Here is a 12,267-nt window from a genome sequence, read left to right as displayed (position 1 = left end):
GGGTGTTCTAGGGGACTCGCTCTCCAACCTGCAGAAAGCAGTGGAGGTTAGGGAGGCAACCAGGCAGCAACTCCGTGAGCAGCTGGAAGCGGTGGAGAAAGAGACGCGCTCCAAACTGCTGGAGATCGATGCATTTAATGCGCAGCTGAAGGTACATGACACACACATGCACACGCACGCACACACACACACACACACAAATAAAGACCTGAAGGAGACAGGCAGGCCTTCAACATTTAGCAGAACACTGTATTATTTAAGTTCTATATTCTGCATACCTCTGCTAGAGCACGTGTATGTGGGAGCGACTGAGGGATGAGTAGCCTGCACCATTCTAAAGATATTGCCTGTACAGAATTTTGACTTGAGCCATTCTTTACTAGTCTAGTTCTCAGCAAGTTCAGCATATAGATTAGAAGTACTTTTTGGAGTTCAGACTCCAACCCTGGTTTCACACTAGAAGGTGACAGGCCATAGATATGGTTTGATGTGTGATAGTTGATGATTTGATATATTTTATTAACCAAATTGTACACGTTGTTTATCGAATTATGTACAATTATGACTGAACTTTAGTTATGGAGGAAAAAAACCTCTTTGTATACCCCCTTTCCGGTTTTTCCTGCCATGGCAAGTAACCTACCACATCTACGTTAGATTTATGCCATTTCTCAGGCGCCCCGATCCAGACCGACTTAGTTATCTCATTTATGCACTGAGCAGTTGCGTCTGCAACCAGACCAGGTGTCCGCAAACTTTTGGCAATACAGTACGTGTGTGTATGTATGTAATTTCCAAGTGTGAACATACCGTAAGAAAGAAAGGTAACACACTGAACCTACGTATACTCCTTTATTACACTATTTCACTTTTGCTCATTTTTTTTCTTACTTCTTGGTCATCATCATCGTCCTCCTCTTCATCCTACGCTCATCCCGGCCTTATGCCACATACCCTTTTCCTGACTCCTTCTTATTTTCCTGCCATGGTGGTAAAGTCCTTGGGCCTGTTCTATAAGGTGCACACAGTCCGGATAGAGCGCCTTCGACTGGAACTACTTCTTCAGGAGCAGAGAGGGCGACAGGTAGACAACCAGAACCACTGCTACCCCAAACCCCACAAACTACCTTACCAAACCGTGCCCAAACCTCTCACCCCTTACTGACCGCACTGTGCTCTCCGCTGCCTTCTACAGAACGGGTTGCAGTGCTGCATCGCCTCAGCATTTCTTGCTATGAGCCCCACTAAGCTCGCAATTTCATCGCTTATCAGTGAATTCGAAAACTCGCGGTGCACAATAAACAAAACCACACCCGATCAGCAGGGTAACGATAGCAGAGCAACGATAGCAGAGCTTCACCAAGCCACCCCATTATTTGATATTATACTAAAATATTTTATTGATTTGATTTTTATTTTAGATTATGGAAACAAGTTCGTAAAATCTTCATATTTTTTGGGTGGTGGATTTTTGTCGCTTACAGCAAGAGGGCTTAATGTACGAGTTGCTGCTGGACCGCCTTGCAGTTCTTCTGGCCTGTTTGTATTGGTTAAAGTTCTCCCTATAGCAGTGAAGGAATATAAACAACCCGCTAATTTTCCTTAGACATCCCACACACCGTTCTCCTCTCTTGTGTCTTATTGCACACCCCAAAGTCCAGAGGAAAGCGCTCAGCACGTACTGCCCTATTCATTTTTTTGTGTTTTATTCCAACATAATCAGCCCAAAATGATGTACACAATAGTAGTAGTAATAAAAAACGAATAGATTTTATAAGCATGTTTTTTGATGAGGGGAAAAAAACACTTTTTTAATAGTGTATGGATAATGTATGTATATGTAGTATATGAGGAATGATGTACATGTGTGTGGATGTGTGTATATATATGTATATATATACAGGGGTATATTAGGGGTGTAACAAAAAATTGAAGGTTTGGTACAGACCTCGGTTTTTAAGTCAAGATTCGGTTCAATTTCGGTACCGTTACGGGGCAAGAAATGTGTTTTTTTTTTTTTTTTTAAATTATTTTTATTTATTTTTTTTTTTTATTGTTTATTATTATTAACATTTGTGAGCATCAACAGTTTACATTTCGTAAAACAGTATTAAATCAAATGCCTGCTTGGTTTAAATAAGATATATAAAAATAAAATTGAATTATTTAACTGAATGCAATTTATTATATTGATTAAATGGAGTATATATCCATATCACTAGACAGTGACACTGCATCTCCATCTGCACTGGAAACTCGGATTTGTACCGTGCACGTGAGAACACTCAGAATTTGTTTGGCTCGGTGCGCAAAATCGGGGACTTCCTGTCATTGCCAACGTTTTTCTGACTAGATACATGGATATACAGTGCAACCTCGATCTTGGAGGGGGTTACGTTCTATGACCTCGCGGGAGTAACAAAAAAATCACGAGGTTTTGACTCTCATTTTGATGGTTCCTTTTTTAAGGGGAATTGTACATGTACGGTAAACTCAACAAAAATTGTGAATTACTTGTCATACATTTTTTTTACTACTTTAAATGAATAATACAATAGTAAGTTTTTAAAAAATGTCACTCACGGCTTTATCGTGAGTTACTCTTAGTCCGGTTCCAAATGGAAAGTCACGAACTATCGAGGTCGCGAGTGTCAAGGTTCCACTGTATACTCAATTTAATCAATATAGTAGTGTTTTGCATTCATTTGATTTATTCTATTTTATACACCCTTAATATAAATATATACAATAACACAAACTTAGGCTATTCTTTTTTTAAATTTCAGCCAGGTGCAGAGAAGTGTGGGGTAACAGAGCTAAAGGTAGTGCCCTCCCAAGTTCTACTCTGGGAATGTAGGCTGCATTTCCCCAGGCTTTATTCAAACGCCAACCTCGGCTGCAGCTTAGGATGCAACTAATGTTTGCAGTAACCTCATGCATGAACCTGGTTGTCAGTTTAGTTTTGTTTTTGTTTTGTTGCACTGCTTCAGGTTTTATGAGTGCTGTTTTGATTCTGTATGAGACCATATAAATGGTAGATGGACTGAAAACTGGATATTTTCACCGTTAGAGTTGTAGCTATGTGGATCTACACATTGAGTAAAATGCAACGCATGCATTTTTGTGACAAATCTGGTTCATGAGTCTAACCAATTGCTCTCTGTGGCACGGGCTGTGTGTGTTTGTGTGCACATGCTTGGTGTGATTTTGAAACCTCAATATCTTTCTAACCTTAATGACCATTATGAGTGTCCATGCTTTTGTTTTGAAGTTTGTCTGTATGTAGTATCGTGTACACGGATTACATTGCACCAAGAGTATTTAAAAAAATATATATATATATTTTAGAAACAGTTTTACCAAAAGGGCTTGTAACTGCTTAAAACACTAAATTGGCAAAAGTTTGTGGACACCCGACCGTAAGATTTATGTGCATTTTGAATATTCAATTTTGAAATTTTTCAATATTTGCTCTTATAGTAACCGCCACTCTTCTATTAAGATGTTCCACTAGATTTTGGAGTGTGTTTGTGGAGGTTTGTGCTCCTTCAGCCACAAGGCTAATAAAGTCTGGTTCTGATGTAGGTGAGGTGAGGAGGTCTGGGGTGCAGTCAGCGTTCACATTCATCCCAACGGTGTTCAGTAGGGTTGAGGTCAGAGTTCAATAGGAGGCCGCTTGATATCTTCCACTCCAATCTCTATGTAAAGCACATCTTCATGAGTGTGCTTTGTGCACTTTGTCTTGCTGGAACAGGTTTGGGTCTCCTAGTGCAAGTGAAGGGAAAATTGAATGCTACCTCGTCCACAGACATTCTATACAATTGTGTGTTAACAGTTTGGGAAAGAACCACATATGGCAAAAAAAAAAGTCAGGTGTCCTGAAACATTTATTATTCGAGTGTAGGTAGTAGCTAAGACCTGAGTATTCCTAGGAGCAACAATGATGTGAAAATGTTAGGAAACAAAAACTTTCCTTATTGATTAGATTTTTTTCAGGAATTTATCAGATGGCTTTATCCAAAGTGACTTACATTTATCTGATTCATACAACTGAGCAGCAATGGGGTTTAAGGGCCTTGCTCAGGGGCCCAGGAGTGGCAGCTTAGTGCGTTTGGGATTTGAACTCATGACCTTCTGATAGCCAAAATCCACCTAAGCTACCACAACGCCCGAAATGTTAATGGCAGCTTAAAGTTTGTTATAGACAGGAAAATATAACGTTTTGGTTTTATGCTGAGTAGCTAATATTTCTATAGAAAGACCTATATAGCGCACCTAAATATTTACCTGAGAACACAATCAATGAACAATCATGAACAATGAACCACAAGATTAGTAACTCTTGGTTTTGATCGATGTAATCTGCCTTTACATACACACATAACTGGGATTGGCATGTAAGCTGTATTCAGGTAGATTGTGTATACTTTTAGAAACAGAGAATGAACTATAGTGTAAAAAAAACACTAATACATATCAGGTGAAGGGGTATATGAATAATTTAAAGGGATTTAAATGACCACTGCATGCAGGGTCCTGTTGCTGGTATGTTTCGTTTGTATGAGAGTGAAGAATCCTCCCAGTGCCTTCAGTCACTCCAATTGACTTATTCTTTCTCTCATTCTCTCTTTCTCTCACTCTCTTCTATATCATTATGATTTTGCAGGAGCTCAGGGAAATCCACAACAAGCAGCAGCGGCTTAAACAAAAGGAGTTGCAGCCTCCGTTAGATGTCAAACCTGCAGAGCTGCCGGAGAACAGGTGTGTGTGTGTGTCTGTGTGTGTGTATACACACTTGGTAAATGTACAACTGTAGAAGAGTGCTTTGTTTTTGCATTACACTGCAATTAGATATGTTGCTAACAGCAGCCCCTTCAATGTTTTCTGCTTCTCCAGAATATTGGGCTCTGATGATCGCGTGTCTCCTGCCTGGCGCGACACTGCACTAGCGAAGGGCCCGACACCGCCAGCTTCTGAGCCCTGGGTCAGCCACCTGGCAGAGGAAGAGAGTCAGAGCTCTAGAGGAGATGTCCAGGAGAAATTCTCCAAGCTGTTCCTGCATCAGCCAGAACCAAACAAGCAGCTGGGGCAGTCACCCTGGCCCACAGGAGGTGAGGAGAACACTGCAAGGGCAGATTGTCTGTTAAAGATTGCATGCATGGGGTAAATTAATCATAAGTTAAGATGGATGAATGGACAGATTGTTTGGATGGATGAGCAGTCAAAGGAGAAAGTAAATGGGATGTTGGGATGAGCGGATGAATAATTTGTGAAATATTGATTTATTTGTTGGGAAATTGGAATTCTGAAATGAAGGTGAGTGAAAAATGTGATATGTGGGCGGATAGATGCATGATGTGGATAGATGGATGGACAATGGGAATGCTGAGATGAATGAGTGAATGGATGAAATAATAGTATGGTAAAATTGAACAATATGTGGGTTTTAGAATGGATGGATGTTTGAATGAATGGCATGCTGAAATGGACAAAATTGTAGGATGGACAGACAGTTGGAATGGATGGATGGATGAATCGATAAATAGAAGGATGGAAGAATGCAATGGTCTAATAGGTAAATTAATGAAATATTGAACTAGATGGATGAATGAATTCTTGGAATAGAAGGATGGTTGTATGGATGGCATGTTTAGGTGGACAAACAGTTGGGAGGGAGGGATGGACGGACGGACAGACAGACAGACTTCAATGAATGTATGAAATATTGAAATGGAAACATGAATTAATTCTTGGAATGGATGGCTATATGGACAGTATGTCATGATGGATGGATGATATTTTGGGGAAATGAATGGAGAGAGTGGATAGACAGATGGGCACAGAATGTTAGATATGATGAAAAAGAGATGGTTGGATGGATGAAAACAATGTCTGAAAGGATAAAAATGCTGGGATGGTGGGATGCTTGATCAGGTAGATGGAATGTGGGGATAAACAGTGGGTCGGTGGAATGTTTGGATGGAGAGAATAACTGAATAAGCAGATGGAGAGATGCATCAGTAGAAGGTTGACATAAATGGATGATAGGATATGTAAATAAAGAAACGAATGAAGCGTAAATCGGTAATTTGTAGTGTTCGTGTCTGTTACACAGTTTATGACACAATGTTAGACCTTCTCACTAAATGGCGTGTGTATTTTTCAGATAAGATTTCCATGTCTGGTTTTAACCAGGAGAAAGTAAGGGTGGTTTACTACAGAGCACTTTACCCTTTCGAGGCCCGCAGTCATGATGAAATCAGCATCCAGCCTGGAGACATAGTCATGGTAAGTCCTCTACACGAGAAACTTTAAAGAAAAAGTATGAGGAAAATGTTTAGTACATTTTATATTAACCTTTGACCTCTCTCTCGTATCTGTGCTTCCTCCTGGTGAAGGTGAAAGGGGAGTGGGTAAGTCCTGGTTAACTGCTCCCCCTTTCCACCAGTTTCCATTTTTATATTATTAATTTTATTTGATTTTATTTGCACTTTGCAACACCTTATCCCAAACCATCATCTCTATCTTAATTTATGAAACAGAATTCATTATTCATGCTGTACAAAAAATACATACACAACAAAGACAACTGGATTTTCTTTTGTGGTGTAGCTGCATTTGTGTTTGTCATTGTTGTATTATTAGCATTTTTTTTCCATTCGTTTATTGACATCAGGACTGTGCAGTGCCTCTTTTATGTGCTGACTCAAAAGTTAAAGATGAAGTCATGATATTTCAATGATAGCTGTTTAAAAGTTGAGCAATGTTTTGTTTCCTTCAGTGAACGTAATTGTTTAATGCTGAGGTTAAAATTGCTTTAATGGTCAAATGTATCCTCAGCATTAAACAATTACGTTAACATTATTTTTATTTTCAATATCCTGCCATAATTGATTGATTATATAGCGATTGCACCTCCGTTTTTTCTCCGTCAGTTCAACTTAAGTAAAAAAAAAAGGCTTATTAATGCTAATATCAGTGAATCATTATAATTTTGCAATTTGTTTGTCAGGTGGATGAATCTCAGACAGGCGAACCTGGTTGGTTAGGAGGAGAGATCAAAGGAAAGACTGGCTGGTTTCCTGCTAACTATGCAGAGAAGATTCCAGAATCCGAAGTCCCTCCCAATCTGAGAGCTAGCGGCTTCGCCTCCAAACTGAGTACTCGCATCACCCCCACCCCCACCTCGACCACGCCCACAGCCATGCAGTCTGCCACTACAGAGACAGTGGTGGCGGCGGCTCCACCCCCTACAGTTCCAGCCGTTCCAGCCATTCCAGCTGCTGCCTCCTCATCCTCATCTACATCCAGCAACTGGGCAGATTTCAGCACTACGTGAGATGGCACTACAAATCACTGATATATATATATATATTGCTATGTATTAGCATTTCGTGTGATCATTTATAATTCCTCCCATGATGTCCAATAGATGGCCAACAAATTCAGCAGTGGAGAAGCAGGATGCTGATGGTTGGGAGGCGTGGCCAACCCAACCCACACAGCCCTCTCTCTCTGTGCCAACTGGAGGGCAAGGCCGACAACGCTCAGCCTTCACTCCTGCCACTCTCTCTGGCTCCTCCCCCTCACCTGTGCTCGGACAGGTGGGATATGACAATCAACTTTCACTGATATTGATGCGTGTGCTTTATTTCATTATTGACTGATGAACACATCAATTATTTTTGTACCCTATTTATGCACTCTTTTTGACATAAATCTGTCAAATTTCCCAAACTAAAGATAAAAGGACTGTTTTGCGTCAAGTAAGAGATTAAATACCAGTGCAGGGCCATGCATTTGGTACCTGTGCCTTCAGTGGGGACTTACCCGACTTAATTCACCTCTTAATACCATCATCACGTCGCAATTATAGAAACCATCAATACTATACAAAAACGCAATTACAAATAGAGAGGCATTTTGCAAATGGTGGGTAAATACCATTTTACTAAAGCAAGAAACACAGTTAAGACTCCAAACCTCTACACTACAACCGCAACTCTGCACCTACATCATCTGGAGCAGTTCAGAATCAATATTTGTCTAATAACATGACAAAAACGTAAGAAATTTTTATAAAATACAACCTACTCACCAGAGACGCAGACTCATCATTTGCACCTCTCCTCAGAGGCTATAATCCAGTGGTACCGCTCATAGGCACTGGTTTGGAAGTGGTGAACAAACCGTTTCCCGGGCTGAGACAAGCTAGCTGGCTTCAGGGTTGGGCGACCTTTAATCACGATGTCTAGCTTTTCTGGAAAAGTCCACCTTGAAAATGTATTATTAAGTATGTCCGAGACCAGATAAATTTATCTTCCTCCATCAGCCATTGTGGGCATAAAAAAGTCTAACTCAGATGTATTAATGTGTGCAGAACGCTACAGACGTGTTTTGCCAGTTGAACTTGGCTGGAACAGTTTTCCTCTGACCAAACAATCAGAGGATGGAAAAATGCTGACGCTATTCTAGGCCAGCTATCTGCCCTGTGAGGCGAATATGAAATCTGGTTGTTAAAGAAACAGACCCATTGCTAATATAGTCTAAGGTAAAAAGGCCAGCACTACTGAGTGTGAAGGCCCTGGGCAGATTAGATTGACATGGCAGCCCATAGAGGCTGAAATCTGATTGGACAAAAAATTTAACATACACGTACTAGAAGCAATGCAGCCAAGAGAAACACTACGAAATGAAGTGAATAAACTGTTGTGAATAAATTAATACAATTTCATGGAACAAATATTAGAATTTAGGTTGTAAATGTAGGTCAGTGCTTCTGATAGTGTTTAGGTCAGCAGAAAATGTTTTACTGGCCCTGACGGCCCACCACTTAAATACATACAGGTTTATATTAAATACGTATTTTTAAAATTAATTGTGTGTAAATACAAAGATAATATATTTATCACTTTTCAGTGTGTGTGTGTATATATGTGTATATATGTGTATATATGTGTATATATGTATATATATATATATATATATATATATATATATATATATATATATATATATATATATATATATAGTATTTAGGCATGTATTATAATCATCATAGTTTTTTATTAAAAAGTAATATTAAATATAAGTTGTTCATTTTCAGTCGGCTCTTTAACTCTGAATAGTTATAGAGCATATGTAGTATGCATATATAGTGTATTAGATACTATTCAAACAATTCTGTAACTTTATGATAAATCACAAAAGGGCACTAGCATACTATTTCCCCTTTGATGCATTGTTCAGCTTTCTGATAATACAGTGTTAACTCTCACTGTAGATACTTCTGTGTTCATTTGAGTGTTAACCCTGTATTTTTATTTTTTTTTGTCTTAGGGGGAGAAGGTGGAGGGGATGCAGGCGCAGGCTCTGTATCCATGGCGGGCAAAAAAGGATAATCATTTAAACTTCAACAAGAGCGACGTGATCACTGTACTGGAGCAACAGGATATGTGGTGGTTCGGGGAAGTGCAGGGCCAGAGAGGCTGGTTCCCCAAATCCTATGTCAAGCTCATTTCCGGACCCGTACGCAAATCAATGAGGTGTGAGCTAGCAACTGATTGATATATATATACAGTACAGACCAAAAGTTTGGACACACCTTCTCATTCAAAGAGTTTTCTTTATTTTCATGACTATGAAAATTGTAGATTCACACTGAAGGCATCAAAACTATGAATTAACACATGTGGAATTATATATGGAATTATATACATAAAAAAAACGTGTGAAACAACTGAAAAATGTCATATTCTAGGTTCTTCAAAGTAGCCACCTTTTGCTTTGATTACTGCTTTGCACACTCTTGGCATTCTCTTGATGAGCTTCAAGAGGTAGTCACCTGAAATGGTCTTTCAACAGTCTTGAAGGAGTTCCCCGAGAGATGCTTAGCACTTGTTGGCTCTTTTGCCTTCACTCTGCGGTCCAGCTCACCCCTAAACCATCTCGATTGGGTTCAGGTCCGGTGACTGTGCAGGCCAGGTCATCTGGCGCAGCACCCCATCACTCTCCTTCTTGGTCAAATAGCCCTTACACAGCCTGGAGGTGTGTTTGGGGTCATTGTCCTGTTGAAAAATAAATGATAGTCCAACTAAACGCAAACCGGATGGAATAGCATGCCGCTGCAAGATGCTGTGGTAGCGATGCTGGTTCAGTATGCCTTCAATTTTGAATAAATCCCCAACAGTGTCACCAGCAAAGCACCCCACACCATCACACCTCCTCCTCCATGCTTCACGGTGGGAACCAGGCATGTAGAGTCCATCCGCTCACCTTTTCTGCCGCACAAAGACACGGTGGTTGGAACCAAAGATCTCAAATTTGGACTCATCAGACCAAAGCACAGATTTCCACTGGTCTAATGTCCATTCCTTGTGTTCTTTAGCCCAAACAAGTCTCTTCTGCTTGTTGCCTTTCTGTAGCAGTGGTTTCCTAGCAGATATTCTACCATGAAGGCCTGATTCACACAGTCTCCTCTTAACAGTTGTTGTAGAGATGTGTCTGCTGCTAGAACTCTGTGTGCCATTGACCTGGTCTCTAATCTGAGCTGCTGTTAACCTGCGATTTCTGAGGCTGGTGACTCGGATGAACTTATCCTCCACAGCAGAGGTGACTCTTGGTCTTCCTTTCCTGGGGCGGTCCGCATGTGAGCCAGTTTCTTTGTAGCGATTGATGGTTTTGTGACTGCACTTGGGGACACTTTCAAAGTTTTCCCAATTTTTCGGACTGACTGACCTTCATTTCTTAAAGTAATGATGGCCACTCGTTTTCTGTACTTAGCTGCTTTTTTCTTGCCATAATACAAATTCTAACAGTCTATTCAGTAGGACTATCAGCTGTGTATCCACCTGACTTCTGCACAACACAACTGATGGTCCCAACCCCATTTATAAGGCAAGAAATCACACTTATTAAACCTGACAGGGCACACCTGTGAAGTGAAAACCATTTCAGGTGACTACCTCTTGAAGCTCATCAAGAGAAGGCCAAGAGTGTGCAAAGCAGTAATCAAAGCAAAAGGTGGCTACTTTGAAGAACCTACAATATGACATTTTTCAGATGTTTCACACTTTTTTGTTATGTATATAATTCCACATGTGTTAATTCATAGTTTTGATGCCTTCAGTGTGACTCTACAATTTTCATAGTTATGAAAATAAAGAAAACTCTTTGAATGAGAAGGTGTGTCCAAACTTTTGGTCTGTACTGTATATGTGTGTGTGTGTGTGTGTGTGTGTGTGTGTGTGTGTGTGTGTGTGTGTGTGTGTGTGTGTGTGTATATATACTGTATATATACATACAAACCCGATTCCCAAAAAGGATAATAATAAAGGAATGCAATAATTTACAAACCTCACAAATGTATATTTTTATTTACAATAGAATATAGATAACCTATGAAATGTTGAAAGTGAGACATTTTGAAATGTCATGCCAAATATTGGCTCATTTTGGATTTCATGAGAGCTACACATTCCAAAAAAGTTGGGACAGGTAGCAATAAGAGGCCAGAAAAGTTAAATGTACATGTAGGGAACAGCTGGAGGACCAATTTGCAACTTATTAGGTCACTTGGCAACATGATTGGGTATAAAAAGAGCCTCTCAGTGTGGCAGTGTCTCTCAGAAGTCAAGATGGGCAGAGGATCACCAATTCTCCCAATGCTGCGGCGAAAAATAGTGGAGCAACATCAGAAAGGAGTTTCTCAGAGAACAATTGCAAAGAGTTTGAAGTTATCATCATTTACAGTGCATATCATCCAAAGATTCAGAGAATCTGGAGCAATCTCTGTGCGTAAGTGTCAAGGCTGGACAGAGTCCAGTCCAGATCTTTCACCCCTAGAAAACATTTGGTTCATCATAAAGTGGAAGATGCACGTGGAAGATTACATTTCAGAAGAAAGTTATTGGTAAGAGGCTAAAATAAAAAAAATAATAATTTAATAAGTAGCCAATGAGGCTGACAGGAAATGCCAGTGTGTGTTTACTACTCTGACTTTGTGAACTGCATTCAGAAAATAATCAACATGTGTCTTGTTTCAGTATTGAGTCAGGATCCTCCGAAAGCCCACCCACCATGAAAAGGCCCAGCCCTACTCCTATCAAACCCATGGAGCTTGGTGAGGGTAAGGTTACAGACTCTCGCAGTGTGCAGAAGCAATTCACACATTCGTGTCATAGAAGCTCAGACGGAGGGTGCTAAATGAATTTCAGAACACGTGAGACCGTTTACTACAGCAGGGTCAAATCGTGCTCGACAAAAGAC

The 12,267-nt window shown here is 40.1% G+C and overlaps 1 protein-coding gene across 1 annotated transcript in view; it reads left to right on the top strand.

Annotated features, from left to right (window-relative positions):
- Positions 1-12,267, top strand: part of itsn1 (intersectin 1 (SH3 domain protein)) — a 56,192-nt gene that overhangs the window by 26,127 nt on the left and 17,798 nt on the right. Inside the window, 9 exon segments of the mRNA XM_046837310.1 lie at positions 12-151; positions 4,667-4,761; positions 4,897-5,111; positions 6,167-6,288; positions 6,399-6,413; positions 7,013-7,335; positions 7,433-7,604; positions 9,340-9,545; positions 12,045-12,127. Of these exon segments, the coding sequence (XP_046693266.1) occupies positions 12-151; positions 4,667-4,761; positions 4,897-5,111; positions 6,167-6,288; positions 6,399-6,413; positions 7,013-7,335; positions 7,433-7,604; positions 9,340-9,545; positions 12,045-12,127 (1,371 nt within the window).

This window comes from Silurus meridionalis, chromosome 24 (genome assembly GCF_014805685.1).
Source record: "Silurus meridionalis isolate SWU-2019-XX chromosome 24, ASM1480568v1, whole genome shotgun sequence".
NCBI classification, from domain to species: domain Eukaryota; kingdom Metazoa; phylum Chordata; class Actinopteri; order Siluriformes; family Siluridae; genus Silurus; species Silurus meridionalis.
The sequence above is the reverse complement of the archived record's forward strand: the minus strand, read 5'-3'. Positions and strand labels throughout refer to the sequence as shown.